The sequence below is a fragment of the Phalacrocorax aristotelis genome, chromosome 21, assembly GCF_949628215.1.
Source record: "Phalacrocorax aristotelis chromosome 21, bGulAri2.1, whole genome shotgun sequence".
NCBI classification, from domain to species: Eukaryota; Metazoa; Chordata; class Aves; order Suliformes; family Phalacrocoracidae; genus Phalacrocorax; species Phalacrocorax aristotelis.
The window spans coordinates 7775477-7798022 of record NC_134296.1 but is presented as its reverse complement, the minus strand read 5'-3'; the positions used below and the strand labels follow the sequence as shown (position 1 = coordinate 7798022).

Below are 22546 nucleotides of genomic sequence, written 5' to 3'. Positions count from 1 at the left end.
AGGCTCCTGCTGTGCATCCCTTCTCCTGATAACTTGTGACCCAGGCTCATATCACTCTTTTGACAAAGGAAAGGCATCTCAAGGGTATTTTTGGTCATTCAGCTGTGCCCAGCCCAGGACAGAAAGCCACTGTGCAGCCGGGACTGTCCCACAGCGATATCCTGATGTCAGGAGAGCTTGATGGCCCTGGGCACGCAGCAGCCGCCAGCTCCTCCCCTGCGGAGCTTTGCCCATCCCAGCCAGTGCAACGGGTAATAAGAAAACCCAAATATCCAAATCACAAAACCCAATATCCAAGCACTTGACAAAACACAAAGCCCTTTGCAGAGTAACCCAGCAGCTGAGACACGCAGGGCCCCTGACAGCACAAGTGCTCTGCAGCGCTGGCAGCACATCAGCAGCTGTGGCCCCGAGGCGCGGCTACTGGCCCACCGGAGCCAGAGGGGGTTGTCGTCAGTCAGACCTCAGCATGCAGAAACGGAGAGACGTGGGCAGACTCATCGCACAGCAACATCAGTGAAATCGAGATGAAAATCATCCTGTTGAGCATCACCTGAACTGTTCCTCTGCGGTTCGGCTAAATGAAAGAGTATGCCTTTTTAATGCAACGTGTAATTAGAGAGTGTAAGTCACAGCCAAAAGATTTTATTGAGTGGGAGAATTAGATAGTTGCACGAGCAATGAGAGCAGCCGCTGCTGCATCGGCTGGTTGGAATGGCCAGGGGAGACCCCCCAGCCTCTGTGCCTCGGATGCAGTCAGCAAGAGAAGCACTCCCAAAGCCTCCCTTTGCTGCTGAATGAAAAGATCCTTTGCAGAGATTAAAATGAATTTATTATTTCACAGTCTGGTATTTACATCACATCTGGAGCAGGTATTACGTACCCCATTACAAAAACGTCTAAATAACGAGTCCTGCCAGTGGCAGCCGGAGCATGGAGGCAGGCAGCTGCCACGCTGCCAGCCCCCATGCCGGCACCGGCCCCCACGCCGGCACCGGCCCCCAGCCCCTCCTGAGCCAGCACGTCCCCCCACGCGGGTGATGAGTGGGGCTGGGGCACCCCGGGGGACGTTGGCCCCACTCCCTGCAGTGATGCTCTTGCTCAGGCCACATGCCACCGGCCCCACCAGTGCAGCAGCCCTGGGATCCCCAGCCCTGATGATCTTGGGACTGAGGGGCTCCCAGCCTCTCCCCCTCAGGCTGCCACACCAGGGAAAACGGTGCGTCCTGGAGAAGGTCACAAGCTCACGGCCAGGAGATGGTACATTTTTCTTTATTTTGGATTAATGCAATGAAGCCTGGCTCAGTCTGGGTCTCTGGCTGGGCATCTGCATGGTGTCAGGCACACCAGACCCACAGACAGAAAAGGGCTTCCCCCACATGTTATCCTGAAATTTGATTGCAAACACAAGCAGTAACTTGGTGCCTGGGACTTGCACGGTAGAGAACAGATATTAAACTTGCAGCCTGATTAATGCAATTACTGAGGAAGGAGAAACCAGCAGCATGCGCCATGGAGACATTTCCCCACCTCCGGGGGCTGACGGGGTCTCAGACAGCCCCAACCACGCCAGTGCATCCTCTACGCGTGGTCACAGCAGCCAGGACACAGGGCAGGGAAAGCACAACGCTCCGGGGGTCAGAGCAACCCCCCAGCCCCCCGGTGAGCTCAGTGCCTGCTCCTGGGAACCCACAGGGCCAGGGGCCATGAGCCAAACAAGGGAGGGTTTCACACAACCATTGACTTCCCAATTCCTGACAGCGGCCCTGATTCAACATCTTGGGAGATGGGGACAGGCGACTCACAGTAATGATTGCAACTATTTCAGAGTAAAGCCCGTTTTGGGGGACCGCTGTCTGTCTGTCTGTGTATTGTCAACAGCTCTTTCATGACTGGAGTATTTTACTTAAGAGGATGGGAAAATGAGCCCATTTCTTGGTCGGTGAGCGTCTCCATGGGGCAGGAGGGGACCATGGAGTGACTGGAGTCTTGCAGCTGTGCTGGGGTCCCATACTTGCCGCCTCCAGGGAAGCCAGGGCTAAGCGGATGCTCTGATCTGGTACCTGGCACCGTCCCTCCGGGAGGCACAGGATGGCAGCTCTGGAGCATCCCGCCTCCGCAGGCACCGCCCGGCTGGACCACGTCCTGCTGCCCACGCTCTGCAGAGCACCGGGGACCCGCGCCGAGGCGGCTCAGCCGCCGCCGAGCTGCATGGAGGCTATCGCGTGACCTGCGGGCAGAGGAGAAGAGTGGGGCAGGCGCCTGCTAACGGGAATGGTCAAGTTACCCAACACATCCAGCCGGTTCTCCCGTCCGCAAATTGTCAGCAAACAGTCCCAGGAGATGCAAACAGGATTTGCTCTTTGCATGCATTTAGGAGAGTGGTCGTTCCAAATTTCAGCTTATGGATTGTTTGTCCAGAGGGGACCTGGAGGGGCAAATTCAACCCCTCCGCACAGTTCCTAAGGGGGCACCCAGAATCCTTTTGAAAACATAGGTCTGCATTTCCAAAATGCAGCTTCCCTAGGGGAGGGCAAGGGACCCAAAAGGGGTGCTAGGAGGGTGGCCACGGAGGTCAGGGCTCCTGCACAAGGGAGGAGAGCATCAGCCCTGGGGTCCTGCAGGTGGGAACGGTCCCCAGTGAGAGCCCAGATCAGCAAAGCCAGAGCAGAGACTTTGGGCTAAGTTAATAGCTGAGGGAAAAAATAAATGAACAATATTAAGATGGGAAAAAGACAATGAGCTAAATGTAGTGCTGCAGTCACTGGTCAGTGATGGATGCCAAAGGCCAGAGGAACCGTCTTGGACATCCATAAAAACACTTGAGCATGAAAGTGCTTTCTGTGCACAAAAATAATAGCAGTAATGAAAAAAATCCCAACATGACTTAATGTGATAATTTTATGGCAAGGGATGTGGGGTGAGAAAAACTAAAGCATAAGGAATAATTACACTCAACAGTATGAACAATGATTACAAAATTATGCAACTGATTAACCATGGCAGTATATGTAATTACTAATGAGTTTGATAAAATTTTAATTATACCTTGTTCTTTGGGGCATTCAGCAAGCCATGAAAATAATAATCATGTAGCGCTCTGTCACAGATGATTGCCTCAGACGGGGGAGCAGTGATGGATTCAGGGCCACGCCACTGGGCTGGGACGAGCAACCTGCTGCCCCAGAGCAGCAGGGAGATGCTGGGGAGCAGCCAGGATGGCCCAGCAGCCCTGGGCTGGCACAGAAACGTCCCCAGCACGTCTGCTCGTGGGCTGAGCCTCACAACACCCTTCCCACCGAGCCTCCCCGCGGGAGGTATTGATCAGCAAAGCCGCGGGACCCACTCAGAGGTGTGCTACCCATGCTGGCCCCTCCAGCACCAGCGACAACAGCCCAGCCCAGACCCTCTGCTCTGCTTCGGTGCGTCCAGAACAAACAGCATGTGTCCTGGAAAAGCCGAGGCTCTCCCCTTCCCCTGCAAACTTCCTAGGGGTTCTTTCCTGGGCTTGGCTTGCCCCAGGCTGGGGCCAGGCCAGCGAGGCTTCCCCCCTCAGCACCCTACAGGGGACATACCTTGGTCGTCTTCACTTTGTTGCCGCTACTGCAGCTCCAGCCCGAGAGGTCGGGCAGTACCTTGCACTCCTCCCCGTCGAGGCACGGCTCCATCTGGCACCACCACTTCTGCAGCACGATGGAGGCTGGGGGAGAGGAGGCCATCAGCGGCCGGGCTGCGGCACCGGGCACCCGGCACAGCGGCAGCGGGGGGAGGCTGCTCTGGGCTGGCAGCGCGTGGGGGACGGGGCGCCAGCCCTGCCTGCCTTCAGGAGGTGCAGCCCCTCTCGCCAGCACAGCCCACGTTTGCAGCGGCCCTGCAGATGAGCCGCCCAGCCTCCTTTGACCCAGCTGCTCCACCTGCCTCCGAAGCACCCTGATTTCTCTCCCTACCCCAGGTAAAAAGTCTAATGACAGCCCTGTCCTTGCTCCCAACAAAAGCAGGGAGAAGAGCGCTGTTTGCTAACCTACTGCAGGCTCCTCGTACGGAGGCAAAGGGACCGTCTACCACTACTCAGCTCTGTTAGGCTCTTGTAATTGATGCCTCCAACGTGGGTAACTAGAGAAGGCTCCCCTCTCTTTGGGAAAGACACACGCAAGCTGTTTGGGAAACAAAAGCCTTCCCTGATCATTCATCCTTGCATCTCTTGGTGTTGCACACAACCATGCTCACAGGACACTGGCTGTCAAGCAAATCGATACCATGCTGGCAGAAGCTGCAGCTGCTCCCAGCAGCTCTTCGGCAACCGTAAAAAGAAGAGATGAGCACTCATAGTGGGAGATTCTCTGTTAAAAGGCACTGAGGCGCCCATCTGCCGACCTGACAGTCACGAGAGGTTTGCTCTCTTCTGTGAGCTTTGATCCAAGACATCGCTGGGAGGGTGCCACAACTTGTCAAGAGCACAGATTACTATCCGCTGTTACTCTTCCATGTGGGCACAAATGATGCTATAAGCCAGAGCCCAGGCAGAACCAAGGAAGACTATAAAGCCCTGGGGGAGCAAGTGAAAAATATTGGTGCCTGGGTCATCTTCTCCTCCATTTTACCAGCTGGAGAAAAAGGGGCAGCCAGTAATGGGCGAATAATGCAAATCAGCTCTTGGCTACGTGGCTGGTGCTGTTGTGAGAGTTTTTGCTTTTATGACAGTGGGCCTTTCCCCAGCAACCACAGCTGTTTAGGGAAGGATGGAATCCGCCTGCCTAGAAGGGAAGGGAACCTTTGGCAGCAGGCTGGCCGACTTGGTGTGGAAGGCCTTAAACTGAGGGACTCGGGGGGTGGGGGCCAAAGTGGCAATGCTAATGCCATCACATCTCACAGGGGAACAAGCCAGGCCAACCAGAGCAGCGACGAAGATGCCTGAGCTGCCTCAAGAGATGGCAGTCAGGACACCGGCCACCTCAAGGCTGTGCATGGCTGTAGTGGATCCTCTTGCACCCCTCAGGGACACCTGTGTGCTCAGTTACCTCTCTGAAATGCCTGTACACCAACGCACGCCGCGTGGGGAATACACAGGAGGCACTAGAGAGCTGTGTGTGGTCGCAGGGCCACGATCTCACTGCAATCACAGAGACATGGTGGGATCGCTCACACGACTGGAATGCTGTCATGGGTGGCTACAGGCTTTTCAGGAAAGACGGGCAAGCAAGGTGAGGTGGGGGAGTTGCTTTTTATGTGAGGGAGCAACTGGAATGCATCGAGCTCTGCCGAGGGGTGGAGGAAGAATGAGTCGAGAGCTTATGGGTAAAAATCAAGGGCAGGCAAATATGGGTGACACTGCTGCGGGCGCTGACCTGCTGGAAAGTGGCTCTGCTGAGAAGGCCCTGGCAGTGCTGGGGGACAGCAAGCTGACCCTGAGCCAGCACCAGGCCCTTGTGGCCAAGGCCAACAGTGCCTTGGGGTGCATTCAAAGGAGTGTAGCCAGTAGGGCAAGGGAGGTTATCCTCCCCCTCTGCTCTGCCCCAGTGAGGCCACATCTGGAGTGCTGCATCCAGTTCTGGGCCCCCCAGTTTAAGGACAGAGAACTGCTGGGGAGAGTCCAGCGGAGAGCTACGGAGATAGTTGGGGGAGTGGAGCATCTCCCTGATGAGGAAAGGCTGAGAGACCTGGGCTTGTTCAGCCTGGAGAAGAGAAGGCTGAGGGGGGATCTCATCAACGCCTATAAATATCTGAAGGGTGGGTGTCAAGAGGATGAGACTGGACTCTTCAGCGGTGCCCAACAACAGGCCAAGGGGCAACGGGCACAAGCTGGAACACGGAAAGTTCCACCTGAACACGAGGACAAACCCCTTCCCTGTGCGGGTGCCAGAGCAGGGGCACAGGCTGCCCAGAGAGGCTGTGGGGTCCCTTCCCTGGAGACATTCACCCCCCACCTGGACGCGGCCCTGTGCCCCCTGCTCTGGGGGTGCCTGCTCAAGCAGGGGGTGGGACGGGGTGAGCTCCAGAGGGCCCTTCTGACACCCACCATTCTGGGATTCTGTGACACCACATGATGCCATTCAATAAAATATACATGGCTGGAGCTTTGCTTAATGCTCCTCACAGGTGATGGTGCTGCATAGCTGGAGTCACGTCCCTGCCTCCGGCTGCAGTGGCACAGTGAGCAGACCTGCAGGGATCAATGCTGCAGCGCCTGGCCCCAGTGCAGCGACGCGCGGGAAGAGGAACCACTGGAGCACCATAACTCACCCATGGCACACAGCCAGGAGGTGGATGGGGTGGGGTAACGCAGCCACACCAATGGAGAGTGTCCCCAGAACGCTCCCTCTCCCCCTCTGCTCCACCGCAGGAGCCCCTGGGCAGGTCTCCTCTGTAAATTCTGGGGGCACAGAAACTCTGCACCAGCTGGACCGATGGGGAAGACGCAGCTGGGGGGGCTCAGGGTACGTGGCTTGCAGCCATGGGGTACTCACCATCCACGCAGGAGGGAGCTGCCCGCGTCGTCCCTGCCACCTGCCCCGGGAAGCAGGAGCATTTCACCGTCTGGGAGCGCTCCTCGATCTTGTTCTTATTGCAGCACCTGTGAGCTGCAATGACTTCGCACGTGCCGGGCTCTACATGCACTGCGGGAGGAGAAACAGCCACTGTCACGCAGGGCTGTGCCCCAGAGCCCCCAGGCAGAGCTGCTGGTGCCTGCCATGACTGCGGCACTGGGAGAGCCCGGCACAGCATGGGCAACGCTGTCCCAGCCTGCATCAACCGTCCCAGGGCTGCTGATGACACACACGTGGCTCAACCCAGCATCTCCCCAGCCCACCCATAAGGAGAAGCACTAGCCCTGCTTCAGACTTCCTGCACCTCTGCTCTTACTCCTAACAGCCCTCACACCCATCCGTCCTACCCAGTGAAATTAATAACCTCTTGCCACAGCCAAGCCAGGAGCTTTATTGAAATGAATGAGCATGTTAGTTAATTGCAGCTGACTACGAGATGCACGGTTTGCTCCAAGAGGGGATGGCACATCGTGCTGCCTTTGGCTTCAGAGTACCACCACCATCCCCAATCACAGCTAAAACCAATGCTCCTGTCTCGCCATCACGCAGCATCCCCTGGCTGGAAGATGGAGGACCAGGACAGCATCTCTGTCCTGCAGTGACACAGAAATGTCATGGTGTTCTTCAGAAATCCAGGCTGCTCTGCTGTTTCCTCTCCCAGTACCATTAAAATATTAAGGAAGAAAGAAAACTAATGTGCTGGCTTATCACCTCTGGGATCCAGGTTTAGAAGCTAGTTAGCATCACAAATCAGCGACTTTCACTGGGTAATGGCCCACACAAGCACAACACAAATTAGCCAAACAGGGCTGGATAGACTTCATTCCCATGACCTGAGAGTGGGTGATCCCTGCAGGTCCTGTTTAATGAGCACTGGAGGAGCGAGTGCAGAGCCACGCACTGAGACATCCCCTGGGTCACCGGGAACAGACTTATATTCCTGCAGCGAGCAGGAGCCAGGCTGCGGGGAGGAAGGGGAAGCTGTGCTTCTGCAGTGTGCCAGCCCGAAACACGTACAAACGAGCACATATCACGCCATCAGACCTGGCCGCTCCGCACCCTCAGCCCAGGAGCACGCACTCAGCCCCTTCCACACCCCCAGGGCACGGGCAGGAGCCCCAGCAGCCACTGGAGGAAAGGCTCGGTAAAGGGTGCAAGTGGGATGTGCGGAGCATGCTGCTGGTGGTGGTGGAGGTATCCACAAGCACAAGCCCACACTCAGTCCTTTCCCAGCACACGCGCTCTGGCAGTTGCTCCAACCGGACCTGTGCTTGCCAGCCTGACCTCGCCATCCTGCCCGCCCAGCCTCAGCTCACAGCCCCGCTGTGCCCACCAGCCACTGCCAGGAGGGTCCTGCCGAGGGTCCGAGGCCCCATCCACCCCCAGCCCCATGAGGCAAGGCAGCTGGACCAGGGAGTTCGTACTGGAGTCCTCTGCCCAACTCTCTGGGCACCGCCTCGCAAAGGGGACCGGGGGTGGCTGACCCGTGTCACGGCAAGTGCTCCCACGGGTCCCTGGGGAGAGGCAGCACGTACCCATGCTCACCAGCAAACACTGCCTGCCTTCCAGGAGCTTTTGGAAAGCAGCCACTTCACCTTCTTATACGAAAGCTCAGGGAAATGGGATCTCTCCCCAGGCACTGGGAGAAATCGCTCTGCCTTGCAGCTGCGTTTTCACATCGCTGCTGCTAAACACCGATCCAAGTGCAACCTCCTGGCTTGTGCCGCCAGGCACGGCTGCGCCAGCTTCCAGCCAATGCAGTCTTTGCCCCTCTCCTGTTCCTATCGTATCCAAGCACTGGCCAGGAGACGAAAGGGCAGGACGCGAGGAGCTGCTCCAGGACTCGCTCGGCAGCGATGCCGCCAGCCTGGGGCCAGGGCAGAGACACACTCGCTGCTGCGCAGGAAGGCCACGTCCTAACGTGAACGTGGGCAGTGACAACTGCTCGTCCCTCGTGGCCTGCTCCGTCGGGGAGCCGCGGCCAGGAGCCGCGCACCCCTGTGCCCTGCACCTACCAGCACACGGGCAGGACGGGCCGTGCAATTGCCATTGCTTTAATTTGGCTTTATTTATTGTTATTTCATGGTCATTTTCTTTTAATGAACCATAACTTTCATTTCTGCCCATAATAATTACACAATTACCTATCCTGGAAGTATTTTGTAATAGCATCTCTGGCCATAAATTTTATCCTCCCTTTTAAATGCCATCATCATTCAGCTTTAATGATATTTTCCATTCTTTTTATATGCAGCAATGATAGACTTTGGTGAAAGTGAGAGGGAAAGCAACTCATTACAGAACAAACGTGACTGTTTTTCCCTCTTTTTATGGTTAATGGGATATTCCAAATAATCTGAGGAATGAGCAGAGGTCCTTGGCTTTCTCTGACCCACATTCCCACCACGCTCTGGTCCAGGACCACGAGTAGTCGCTCACCCACCCTATGAACCTCAACACAGCCCCCCATCCCCAGCAAGGGATTTTTATAGCCTCCAACTCCAGCACTTACATGTCGTTGTGGGTTTGACTCATTTTTATAAAAGCCTTCATGCAAAGCTTCATTAGCAGAGCTCTTCCCAGGAGGAAGGGCCAGGCAACCCCTCTGCTCCCTCCCACTTCTGCTCTCTGGCTTCTCATTTTCAGCTAATTTAAACAGGTTCAGCAGAGGGAGAGCCAGGCAGAACTAAGAAATCGCTCATTACAGCCATGCAATAAGAGTTCGCTAACACACCAAAGCCCTTTTAATTTGCTCAAAAAGGTGCAGCACAGAGATAAAAAAAAATTCGCCTCTCCTCTGCCTTACTGTGGCTGGCCAAGCACAGCGGCAGCGCGGGGCCAGACCCGCCGCGGCGGCAGGAGCCCGTGGGCACCTGCTGCATCCCTGACAGTCACGCCAAGGAACCCTGGCCGTCCTAGCAGACTGCGGATGTGCAGACACCAGGAAGGTGCTCCCAGCAGGACAGACAGCCACGGTCCCTCTCCAGATCGCACCTTGCACCCAGCCCCCCGGGCAGGCCACCCTGGGAGGGGGAAGGCAAAAACCTTGGCAGGCAAGAGATGCTGTCAAATCCATGGCAGGCAAGAGATGCTCTCGCTAATAAGACAGTGGTTTGTGCTCCAGCCCTGCTGGGCTCGGGCTGGGGCTGTGATTAGCAGAGCTGTACCAGGGGTGCAGGCCTGCCGTTGTGCAGGGAGCACAGAGGGCAGCTGCGAGCCTCAGAAGAGAAAGGTTCAGAAAGCCTTTGTTTTCCCTCAAAAGCGTACAACTTTCCTTTGAGCCAGTCAGAGCCCAGGCAGCGGCTGCTGGCAGGGTCAGGCAGCACGCTGCAGCACCTGGAGCAGCAGCCTCTGCCCTGGGAGGAGCTGCCTACCAGGAGCATCGAGCCCACAGCCCGGCTGGTCCCAGCTCAGTCACCTGCTTCTGCTCCAGGATTCAAACTGTGAACGGCTCAAAGACAAACGGATGCACCGCGGAGGTCAGGGAGCCTCCTGACAGCAGCCCCGCAGCCCCCCGGGGGCACACGCAGCCCTGCAGCCGGGGCTCTGCTGACAGCAGAGCTGGGGAGCCGCACACACCCCCGCGACCGGGCATAAAGTACCTTCGTCTGCCTAAAGGTCCTGCGAGCATCCGATACCCTGCCCTGGGACACAAGCACACTGGAAACTTGCCCCAGGCGCTGCTCTCCGGCGCAGACCCCTCCAGGTGCCATCCCAGCAGGAGGCACAGTGGCAGGGCACCGAGCTGCTGGCTGCCTGCTCCTGGCCCCACAGGGAGCAGGGCAAGAGCCACCCGGCTTGGTCAAAGCATCTCGGCTGCCTGCGCACCAAACAGCTCACCCACGGGCAGCACGGACCACACCAGACGCGAGTGCCACAGAGCCCGACGTCCGAGTGAGCTCAGGAGTTTGGGGGGTTGTAACCGGACGCAAATTAATCCCTCACTATCAGATACAGTTCCCAGGATGTCAGCAAGAGACTTTGCTGTTTCCTCGTTGCAGGAGATGAGCAGCCCCATGCCAAGGGGCTCCCGGCCGCTGCTGAGCAGCTCCCGGCTGTGCTGGGCTTTTATGCCACATGCCTGGGAAGAGCCAGGAGAGAGCTGGAGCCCGAGCGCAGGAAGAGCGATGGGCTCCTCCAGAGCTGCCTGCAGGTGCTTCTCCTTTTGCTGAGCAGCAGGAAACTTTGAACCAAATAGGACCGAAAATGCAAATCAGCGTTTAACACTGAGAGCAGGAAAGCCCCAGAGAGCCTGGGATAAGTTCCAGAGCTTCTGGCATGCTTCTCCCTCCCATTTAACTGGTATTCCCCCACTGGAACCCTTTTTTTTAAAAAAAAAATCTTATCTCATGGAACCATAAAAGCGTTGTAAGAGCACAAGCCTTTTGAATCCTGCATGCAAAAATAAAATAAAAACATTGTCCTAGTCTGGCTGACCTTTAAAAGTGAGCAGCAGAACATGGTTTTTTATAGCATAACCTGAAATGACACATTTTGTGTGTCTCAGGGAGACGTGGGCACGGCTCCACATGTTCAGTGTAAAATATCGCTCTGCTTGCTGGTGGAGAGTTGTAAGATGAAGAGAGGCTGAATGCATGTAACTGCCAGGCAACGCACAAACCCTCTGCATCAAAACCCCTTCCTCCTGGGCACTGAAATGCTGTTAAATGGGTCCAGGTGTCCTGAGGAGGGCTGAGCAGCCCAGCAGAGACCAGGCAGAACCCGGGAGGGAGGCAGGGGTCCAGTCCCCAACGGGGAGCAGAGCTGCGGGCTCGGAGGGCTCTGCTGGGGGGGCAGCATGGCCCGGGGGCACCGGGGAACACACGGCTTGTGGGCAGCCCCGGGCAGCCCGTGGCGTGAGCAGCCTGCACTCCATGCCCTGCAACAACTCTACTACTAATATTCACTGAATAATTAAAGTCTTAAAATCACTACTGCCTTAGATGCATGTATTATTTAAGAGGGTCTTTGAGAGAAGCAGGCTTGTTTTTTATTGCTCATTATCACTGCATGTCAGTTGGGATTTTTTCCTACCTTGTCACCTCAAGACTACACATCGTGCTCTGTCCCCCTTCGTTGCATATGTGAGTGTGTGCACATCCATGAACTGCTCCTGCAAATCCCACCACTTCACACTTGCAAGCAGAAAAAACCAAATGCCTGGACTGCGCTGAGAACAGCTGAAATTGTTCTGCCACTGTGTGACAGATGAACCTGATCAGGCACCTAGAGCTCCTGACACACAGCCTGCCTTCCTCCATGGCACCAAGCGGTGCTTGCCACACACCCAGCGCAGCTCCTGCCTCATCTAGAGAAGGTGGATCAGGAAAACATTCCATCCTGATTTAAAGGCTGCACATGACAGAGAAACCAACGCTTTCCCCAAGCAAGAGGGCATCTCGCAGAAGCATCTCACAAATAAACGCCACAGAGCTGCCATCTCCACTCTGAGCAGTGATGCGCTGAGCAGCAAATCTCTCTTACAAGGTAATCAGAAATTGGTGCTCTCCATTCACTCAGAGAAACTCATTTCCCAAAAGCAAATCCCAGCCCACTAAATGCCTTTACTTCTGTTCTGGGTTGAGCGATGAACGTGAATGAAGGCAGAGATGGCACTTTGATTATCAGCATTAGAGGGGTTTATCTGAAGATGCTGGGGCCACCTTTGTGGGACCTGTATCCAGACAAGCAAGCCTTGTTCATCACGTAGAGCTCACCACATTATATCGGGGATTAAGTTGCTGGTGAACCATTCTTCACCGAGGAGTCTCCTATTCCATTTCCAAATGACTTAATCTCTCCACACTCGATTCATATGGCTATTTAAATCCAACCACATACCCCAGGAAGCGCCGCTCTGTTTGGACACATTAGCATTCGGCATGTGCTGGGTGAGCACAAGTGATTAGATCTTATTTCCGCAGCCAGATGTTTACAGTGCAGTGTTTCCCTGGACAGCTAACAGAGGCTCTGCACACTGTAATTTCTCTGTTCAAGAAATCCATGAGTTTGGGGGCTCCGAAACCTTGCAGCCGCATTGTCACAATTAAAGACGTCCCTCTGCTATTGCTCATTTTTAGGTGCCACACCTGGTTTTAACTGAAAAAAGGCAACGCTCTAAACAGCTGAAAGCCCTGGATGTGTCTGTCCTTTTCTGCACACAGTCCACCAGCACCTCTGACTCGGGGGGTCGCAGGCAGGCATCAGCAGTACAACTATCCCCGTTCCCACCTCCAGAGCCACTCGTGTGCAGAAATGTAACCGCAGGCCTCCCGGCACAAAAGTGTCGTTGCAACTAGGAATACAACCTTGTGAAAGCGCGTTTCAAACGTAACCTTTACTGAAATCCATCCCAAATGAAGGAAAAGCAGAGGGCAGACAACAGGGAAATAAAGCCCATGAACTCAGCAAGCAGGCTCAGAGCTCCTGGTTTGAGCCCGTGGAGATCCAGTCCAGGAGAGGAGGCAGCTGCCAGTGCAGCCATGCAGAATTCCTACCGTGCCAGGAAAACAGGGCGTGCAGAGACCGTGTTAACACAGACACAGAGCAGGGTCGGACTTTTAAGTATTTCCTCCTGGTACACCCTCTTTGCTGTGGGTTAGAATTTGCTTGAATAAAAAGTACAAGATTCAGTCCACTGTGGATAAGCCTGTGTGAGCGAAAAATCCCCAGCTCTCGCCCTGCAAGCACATGAATACGTGAGCCTGTCTCCTCATGTATGAAGCGAGATTTATACATAATTCACACCCCACGAAGACACTTGGGCATTTGCACTTTAAAACTAGGTGAGTCACTGCTTTATTAATGCCAGGTCTGAAATCTCCCCGAAGAAGCAGCTCCTGCAAACTGCTCCTGCCAGGGAGGAGCGGGGCTCTCCGGTGCCGAGGGACCGGGCGCGAGGGGTGAGCGCCCGGCTGCAGGCAGTGCCCGAGCCCCTGTCCTGGGGAGTCCTGAGCTGGTGCCAAAAAGTTATTCTAGAAAGGACTGGGGAGTTTTTATTTTCTCATGCACCTGCTACAGGTTAGAAAGAGGGTATGGCAGGTAACTGCTGACTAGCTGGTTCAGGGAGTCACTCTGGAAGACACGTTTTGGTTTTGAGCAACGAGGATGGGGATTACAGGATTAGAATTGCTTTAACTGTCAGGCAAAAATGACAGAAATAGAACAGGGTTAGGGGTGGGGTCAGGCAAGAGCATGAACAACCTCCAATTAACCCTTAAATATCTTCTTTTACAAACACAGGCACAAAAGGCAGACAGTACGCGCCCCAGGATTGCTCCACGCTCCAAGCACTTGCCTCTGCTGCCCCGCTGCACAACTCTGCCGCACGCCAGTAACGTCAGCTCCCACGCACCCGCGCCATCCTCCCACCCACGCCAAGGAGAGGAACCCCCAGCCCTGACCCACTGGGTCCCCCTTCCAGCATGGCCCATGGGGCCCCGGCACGAGGCAGGATGGGCGTGAAGGGCCGAGCACGACTCCTCAGCTGCTTCTCTTCTCAAGACACAAACTGCAACCGTGGGTTCACGTAACCCCTCCGAAAATCGCATCGATTGCACAAAACAGCATTCCAGCATACATGCACAGAGGGGGATCTCGAAGCTGCCACTGGGAATAACAAATTAACACCCCAGAGCCAAGGCTACTCTTCTTTCCAGCAAGACCCTCAGTTCTATATCAGTTTATACTTGCTCCACGTTTCAAGATTATCTTTACAACCAGAGGACTGAAAATCTGTATTTCTAATGAAAGCCTAAAGTGGAGAGTGTCCATCGCACAACAAGCATGATTTGAGAGACTCATTGCAACTTAGATGGAAAGAGTTACGTCTCGCTGTTCACAGATCAAGAATTACCTTGGTAATAACCTGAATACTGTGTCTCAGATTTTGCTAGAGACATGAAGAAATTAGTTTTTCAGCTCCTCAAACCAGCTAGGCTCACCAAGGAACAGTTTTTAAACACCCCATATTAAGTATTTACAAGTTTTAACTCCAAGGGACAGCTTTACGCTACACGGCTCCAGGTTCCTGCCTGCCTCCAAGGAGCGGCCCAGGGAGTTTTCTGCACGCACAGACACTTGAAGTGCAAATCCCGCAGCCGCCACAGCAGCACCGGAGAGAAAACAGCGATGCCTCTCAGCATCCCATCTGCTGGATTCTGCCCCGCGCCTTTGGCACGCCCATCCTCACTGCCCACACCCCAGCGATGGGGACGGAAACCGAGGTCCCCCAGATGCCCGGCCTCTGCTCCCCAGAGAGGCACCGCCCGCTCCCACAGCTGGTGCACTCCACGACCCAAGACCACCTGCGCTCATCCTCCCACCCAGGAACAAGGGACAGACCCTCACCAAACATCTCAGCCCCACATAACCCCCACCCCGGGTGTCCCGTGGAGACCCCAACATGTCACCAGCGTCACGGGGGCCCAGGGAAATTGCACAGGAGCATGACGCACGTAGCAAGGATGTCTCTTTCCCTACCTGAATGGCTTCTGTGATGGGCGGAGGCCAGCGTCAGTCTTCCCCACAGCGTGGTAAGGCAGAGAGTGAGCACGAAAACCCATTTGCTCAGGCTTTGTATGTCTCTCTCACTCATTCTACCAAAAAAAAAAAAAGAAGAGATGTGCAGAGGAAGAGGGGCTGTGGAGCGCTGGGAGGTGCAGCCCCCACGCACCAACACCGCTGCGACGCAGGGCACACACCCGGGATTCACCCGCGGCCCTCGGATGGACTCGGACTAGCTCAGCAGCATGGGCCACGGCAGCAGGACAGAAAGAAACCACACCAGCAATAGTAGAGACGCGCGACAGTTACCTCTTACTGGGGTTTCACACTAACACCTGCGCATCTGCCGACCTCAGGTAGGTCAGGTCTTTGCAAGGGGCAGACATCAGTGCATCTGAAAGGAGAAAGAGAAATACGGGTAGCAATTCCTGCTGTATGGCACCTGGGGGTGCGAACCGCCGAGTCCCCCAGGGGCAGCTGGGGACACGCCGGGCTTGGCTGGCCCCACGTCAGCACGCACGCTCTTGTGCACAGAGCACACGCCTGCCCATCGCACGCACCAAAACCCCTCTGGGAACTCAGCCCATAACCCTGGTCACGCCCTTCAACACCAGCACGCCTCCATCCGCTTCAGGGGAGTCGCTCCTGATTTCTACTGCTGAGAGCACAAAATCAGGCCCGTTATAGTACGTTATTAACACAGATCACAAATACTAAATCAGACCCAGGGTGTGTGGGAAGAGCCAGAGTAAACCAGCAGTGAGTCATTCCAGGTATCGCCTTTTCTGTGTGTGTTTACGTGCTGGCATCGCTTTCGCGTCACCAAAGCCCTTGCAGCGACACCCAAGGTTTGGCTCTCGTGGGCTGGGCACTTTGCAAACCACTCACCACCAGATGGACAGACCGACCACCCCAGCTGTCCCAGGGCCCCAGGGCCCCAGGGCCCAGCCGCCCCCCTGCTTGGTGGGGATGGAGCTGCACGGGGCACTCAGGAGAGGGGCAGCCGATGACTGGGCGGACACGCACAGCCCGCAGCAGCGCCAGGACCCGCACCCCGGTGTCCCAGAGCAATGCCTTGTTCTGGGGCTGCTTCTCCTCTAGGTATGCCTGCAGACACAAAACTGCATCCACTACCTTTAAACACGCCTGGTCCCCCAGTAACCTCTCCAGGCACCTCTGTGCACACCAGGGCCATGTGCCACCACCACTGCCCACCAGCACCCCCTCCCACACCACACAGGATGTGCTGGTTCCTCTGGAATCCTTAAGGAAAAATTTAAATCCCCAAAGACTCGTTGTTTTACTGTCAACTGCTTTAAATATGTTCCCTGTACTATTTTTCAGCTGCAGCCCCGCAGGTGGACACGGCTCTGGGGCTCTGCAGGCAGCAGCACGCGCGATAACAGCTTTGACAGCAACGTCTCCGCTCGGCATCTGCCGGGTGAAGCGACAACCTCCCGGCCTCGTTTATCGCCTGCTGAGATCTAACCGGGTCCAGGGCAAATAACCATGTCCCCCATAAAACTTCAGTGCTGGGTCATGATTTATTAACGAGAGGCCACAAAGACAAGTGGCGATTAGGCCGAGGCTCGGGAGCGCTGCCAGGAGCGGGCGGCGGGCGCCTGGGCTGCCCCTGCCCCGTGCAAGGCTCACGCCCCCGGTCCCATCCCCGGTGAGCTTCGCTGCACGGGCCCCCGCTGCCCACAGGCACCAGGAGCGGTGTGGGCAGCGAGGGCGGCACGGGATGTCAGCTGGGCACCGGACAAGCCCAGGCTGCTGGGAGAAGAAATCTTTAATTTTCAACCATCTTCTAAATTTCTATCTGCTCTGGACCGGGCTGAGACAGTGAAACATACTCACATAATGAAGTGCCAGAACAGAAAATGCTGACATTTTTAATCAAAACAAAGTGATCTGAGGTGGTAAAAGGGCATTTCTTGTTTTGAAGCATTTCAAAATGAATTGTTCCATTTTAAACTGACATTTCAAAATGAAAAATGTTTCATTCCAAAAAGCTGATTTAAAATTATATTTTCCATTTTGATTCTCCCAGCCGGAAAAAAAAAAATCAGAAAATGTCACCAAAAGTGTTGACATTTTCCCAGGAAAAAGAAGAGAGGTATCTTGACAAAAACACATATTTTATACTAGAAAAGAATTTAGAGGTAAGAAAATACTCCTAATTAACACTGTGGGACAGCCAGCTTGGCCAGGAGCAGACTGAAGTGTGGTCGGGGAGGGCACAGACCCGCAGGCATCCCGCTCTCCTTCCCGGCCCTGTCCCTGCCCGCCGGGTGACGAGGGACTGACCCCGCTCCAGCACAACCCTCGCTCAGGCTACACCCGGTGCCGCGAGGACCGGGGGAGCAGTGCAGACCTGCGCCGCTGCCCCGGGCCGAGGAGCCCCGAGCCGCTGCCTCGCCAGACGGATCCGAGCTGCCTTAACGCGCAAGGAAACCATCGCTCCTTGAAGTGGGCATGGGCTGATGTGACATGACTGCGGCAACTCCCTCGCGTAAAGCCATATTTAGGCGGTCTCCGGCACTCTGGTGGGGCCGTCAGCAGAATCTGCTCTGCAAGAGGCTTCCTCGGAGGGGGGATTTTCACACCACAGCCTGCACTATTCGAGTCCCTTCAGGGATGTCACAGCCCATCACGTAAATATTGATGCCAGCTTAAAACACGAACTATTTCCTCAATGAAAAAGTAAACAGCGCTCTCAGAGCTGCTCAGCCCTTCATGTAAACCCGGGGGCAGCGCATGCTTCAGCCGGGAGCGAGGCACGATGTCCTCCCACACCACCCGTGGGTGCGCACACACACGGCACCCCAGCACCCGGCCGTGCTGGGCCAGGGGAGCCGCGGAGGAGCTGTGCCACAGCACACATCTGTCCTGCCCCGCGAAGGGGCACGTCTGGCAGCCAGACGCGAGGACAGCAGACAGGAGGGCGTCACCCGCCTCTGCGTTTCTCACAGCAGTGAGCCCCCAACGCACATCCCGTGCAGGGGCCAGAGAGCAGCCAGGGCCCTGCGGGAGGTCAGCCTGCACCGAGAGTCCCTGGTCTCTGGCTGCTGCACAGCTGAGCTCCCAGGCACGAGCACCGAGCCACACAGCACACACCAGAGCCCCTCCGGAGGAGCCCAGCCCCAGCCCCTGTCTGGGGACCCTCCAGACCACATGAGGGCTCCAGGAGACATCCCTGAATCTCTCAGCCAGGCCAAAAAGCAAGCGCATTGCTGGCCGCCTCCATCCCACACAGAACAGGGACAAGGTCCCAGCGCAAACTATATTTAGCTCAGCAAGGCTCTGCTGTTTGCTACAGCCAAGGAAGCATAAATAAATCACAGAGTTATCAATAATACAGCCCGCCCTGTCCACGCCGCACTCAAAAGGGAAGCCACCGCGCCGAGCAGCAGGAGTTGAGCTGGCACCTGGGGAAAGCACGCAGGGTTCGGAGGAGCACGAGGCCGAGAGGCACCATCCCCAGCAGCGGCCGTCGGAGCGATGCTCCCCCCGGAGCCACGCCAGCGCAGGCACTCGGGGCTCCCGCTCATGCACAAACTCCCATTAGAAAACACAGCTTTGCAGAAATTGCTATTTTGACAGTTATCAACCTCCATCGTCATGAGACTCCAACTACAAATGTTTGGTCTGACTTGAAATTTTTTCAGCCTGAAATGTAATTTTGAAATGAAGAGTGGTGTTCTGGCACGTCAAAGCACTTAATTTTGATTGAAAATACGAGTATTCTCTCTTCTGTTATGTTCTGTTTGGAGTTTTGTGGAATTTTTCATGAAAAATTTTGTTAACTGCTTTCCGCCTTTCATGTCCGAGTTCGGACCTGAAGTAACTGCAAAGCACCCAAATCTCTCTGAATAAACCTTGTTCGTAGCCAGCGTGGCAGAGATGACTGCTCCTCTCCATGGGCACGAGTCATTGCCCACACAGGAGCCTCCCCAAGGCTCTGCCAGCACAGCCACACTGGGAGCAGCTCTGCACTGCCCTCCCAGACCCCGGCCACCCTGCCGGTCACAGGAGCTGGAGACCTTTTCCTCCTCCTTCATTAAAGCCACAGGCAGAACTGCGACCCTCCAGCCAGCACTGCTCCACCCGTAGCTCGGCTGGAACGCAGCCCGGCACCCCATGGTGCTAATGAGGGACTCGCTGTCATGCCCAATGACACTCCAAGCCCTGCCGGTCTGGAGCACTGTTTGCAAAGGTCTGTGTGAGCTGGATAATTATGGTTAGCGGAATTCTACCCAAAAAAGAAAGAGATGGGGAGGCTGGTTTTCTGCGCGAAGCAGCACAAGCCCTCCCTGCTGCAGCTCCAACACTGTCGACCTTTGTGCACATCTGGCCCTATGGTTCTGCCAGTTCCGTGAAAGCTATTTTCATACTCCTGCTGTTTCAGCACTTCTTGGAACTTGGGCAGGCTGGTTTTGTGCAAGAAGAGGTGCAGGTTTTGGCACAGCAGCGCACGACCTGGCGGTCCGCAGTGCCAGGCAGCCCCGCGCCCCAGAGTGGGGGGAAACCTGGCCAGAGCCCAGCCGGCACAGACACCCTCCCACAATGTTGGAGATGTTACGCTGCCCATTGGAGGGGGCGATTTTGTTTTAATACTTCCCTGAAGCAAAAAGTCTGACCATCTCAGCAAAGGCCCCACTGTGCCGGACCAGGGAACAGGCTGCACACCCAGCCCCGTGACCACCGTGCACATCCCTGCCGTGCCACACGGCTACCTGGCAAACCTCATGACAGCAGTGGCGACCTGACTCCCCCCACCCATACGAGAGGGAGGACTGGACCCCCAGACCACCCTGCCTGCTCCGTGCACACGGGCGCTGCCCGGAGGGAAAGTGTCCTTCCCTTGCCCTGAAGCAGAGCTCCGTGGGCTGCACAACTGGCGACGGCAGCAGCACAGAAAGGCTGCTGAGTGAGTCTCCCGAGAAGCTGACACCTCCTTGAAAGATGCTGACAAGCAAGGAGACGCCCCCACAGCCCCCTGGGAAGGCACAGCACAGGCTCCGGTACGGCTTTGCCTGCAGCAGCTGAAGAGAAGGCAAAAGCAGCAGGGCAGGCTTGGCAGAAGGCATCTCCCTTCTCCCCCAAGGCTGGAAAACCAGCTGAGCACTGGATCCTCCACCCCGGGCAAAGAGACACTCAGACACGCACAAGCTGTGAGGTTTGGGCCCAGGACCTCGGAGACTCTCTGCTGCTGCCCATCCTGGGAACAAGGTGCAAGTGCTGAACGCGGCTGGGTGTCCCTGGGGAGGCTGGTCAGCAAGATGCTGCCATCCTCTGAGCACAGACCGAACACAGCAGCAACCTCCGTGCCCAGCGCTTCAGGTTCATCGGTGCAGGTCAGCAGACAGGTTACATCCTAGCTCCCTCCGCAGCGCTGATGATGCTCAATTACAGGCAAAGCTGGGAAGTCAGAGCTGCCACAGCTGCAGAGCTGGGGGCAGTGCCCAGGAGCTGGCACGTTCACTTGGAGCTGCACTGACGGGAGCTTCATGCAGTAACTCCTGCACCCTCCCATGCTCCGTACTGCCCCAAACGCTGCACTGCTCCTCCCCAAAGGGAAACCCCACCACAGAGGAGCCTGGCCCAAGCCCCAGAGCTCCAGGTTGAGCCAAGTCCTTTTGCACACTTCATTTTAGCTCTTATTCTGGGTACACTTACAGCAGTCCGGCCCCACAGATGTGCTGGCGAGGGCAGCATGAGGCATGTGCCCTCCAACCTGGCAAAGAGGTGGCAGGGGAGCACACAGAAATGCAGACAACTCCTTCCCCCAGGCATTCTCTCTCCTCCTTTCCTCTATGCTGATTTATTTCCAGCTCCTTGCTCATTCCTCCAGCGTCTGCAGCACTTCCTTCCCAGCCAAGGTGAGCAGGAGAGTTTTTAACTCTAATCCCACCCAAGCAGGGGGCCTCTTTCTGCTCCCTCACTCGGTGAATCCCACTGCCCCGCTGCCATTTTGAAGGTCAGCTCTGTGGACAGCTCAAACCTCAGACTCATCCAGCACCAGGAACCTCTCTCTGGCAGAGCGTGGCTACTCATCCGGGTGGTGAAAGCCAAGGTCAACAGCAGCTCAGTCAGCCTTGTCAGTGGAGGAAAGCAGAGGACTTGACAGCTCAAATTGTTTCCCCAGGAGATACAACATCTCATGCGTGCAGGCTCTCTGCTGGGGTGTGGGTGTCCCAGCACAGACTAGCTATCCCAGGGCAAGGGCACCTGCACACTGCGTAGCCCCCCAAGCCTCACACTGCATCCAAAGGGATGGCTAACCAGCAGGAGGAGGGGACTCCTGCTCCCTGCCCAACACTACAGCATGGATCTGCTCCTGCCTGTCACCAGAGCAGGACTGGTACAACTGATGCTCCCCTCCAGACCACCAAGCCTCCCCTCGCTGGCAAGGGGGACACCTGGTCCATGCAAGCCAGTCCCCCTCCTGCACCCCTCGAGCCACCCCACGAGGCAGCAGGACACCAGCACCCCTGCCCCACTCCCGCTTGGCATAGATTAGAAGCAAGTCCATCCCAGCCGAAGGAATTACAGCGGAGAGGAGCAAAAGAGATGGAGACTGAAGCCCACATCCCATCCTGTCCCACCTGAGGCTTTGGCTGCAGGGCACAGCTCGCATCAAAGGAAGGCAACAGTTCGTCTTGATTTCCCTTTCCAGGGTGGAGAAGTGGTTTTAGCTGCTGTAACCTCGGAGCTCTCCCGCAGCACTTCGCCTCCCAAAACCGCAAGCAGCTTCACGGGGCTGGCAGAATCGCTTCACCGGGGTAAATCGCACCCCTGGCCAGGGCTGACCCCCGCAGCAGGACCCTACCGGCCCCAGGCCCCGCTCGGGGCGAGACCCCCGGCGCGGGGCAGGCAGGGGCCGGGGGTGACCTCTTCTTTTGGAGTCACCTGTAACCGAGCCCGCGGCAGGAGGCGGCACGGGGGAAACATACAGCGAAGACCCGCCCGAGCCCCCCACCCCGCACCGGGCCGCCGAGGGGCCGGCGCAGCGCGGGGGTCGGGGAGCCTCGCAGAGCCCCGGGGGCCGATGCGGGACCGGGACACGCCGCTCCCCGGTGGGGGGGGGGGGGGGTGGCGATGAGGGACCGGGCCAGGAGCGCACCCCGCTGCGGAACCCCGGACCGGCGCCCCCGGTGCCGCCGCTGCCTGCGGGCTCCCCCCGCCCCGCAGGGCTCAGCCCGGGCAGGGACGCGGCGCCCCGACGGCGCTGCCGCCGCGCTCGGCACCGGGGCCGGCCTGAGGGTCCCGTCCCGTCCCGCCCCGCCCCAAACTTTCCGTCCGGGCCGCACGTACCTGCCGGTGCCGTCCGTGCGGGCCGGGGCCGCCGCTGCCCATGGCCGCCGTCCGCCCGCTCCGCCGGGTCAGCGCCGCCTCCCCGGGCCGCTGCGGCCGGGGGCCGCTGGCATCGCCGGGCTCGGCTCCGCTGGGCTCGGCTGGGCTCGGCTCGGCGCGGGGCTGGGCGGGGGCGG

General features: G+C 56.8%; 1 protein-coding gene across 1 annotated transcript; it reads right to left on the bottom strand.

Annotated features, from left to right (window-relative positions):
* Nucleotides 1-630: 630 nt before the first annotated feature.
* Nucleotides 631-22474, bottom strand: TAFA3 (TAFA chemokine like family member 3). Its single transcript, XM_075115605.1, has 6 exons — nucleotides 22371-22474; nucleotides 15360-15444; nucleotides 15027-15142; nucleotides 6465-6614; nucleotides 3576-3700; nucleotides 631-2230 (listed from the first exon to the last, which is right to left on the bottom strand). Exons 3-6 carry the CDS (start codon nucleotides 15139-15141, stop codon nucleotides 2219-2221), a joined length of 402 nt encoding a protein of 133 aa, XP_074971706.1. The 5' UTR covers nucleotide 15142; nucleotides 15360-15444; nucleotides 22371-22474; the 3' UTR covers nucleotides 631-2218.
* Between the last annotated feature and the right edge of the window lie 72 nt (nucleotides 22475-22546).

Coding starts and splice junctions, on each gene's coding strand:
- TAFA3 (XM_075115605.1), bottom strand. CDS start 15,141: ATGAGTGAGAGAGACATACAAAGCCTGAGCAAATGGGTTTTCGTGCTC. Junction 6,615..15,026: donor CCATCACAGAAGCCATTCAG/GTAGGGAAAGAG, acceptor CTCCTCCCGCAG/TGCATGTAGAGCCCGGCACG. Junction 3,701..6,464: donor AGCTCCCTCCTGCGTGGATG/GTGAGTACCCCA, acceptor CCTCTCCCCCAG/CCTCCATCGTGCTGCAGAAG.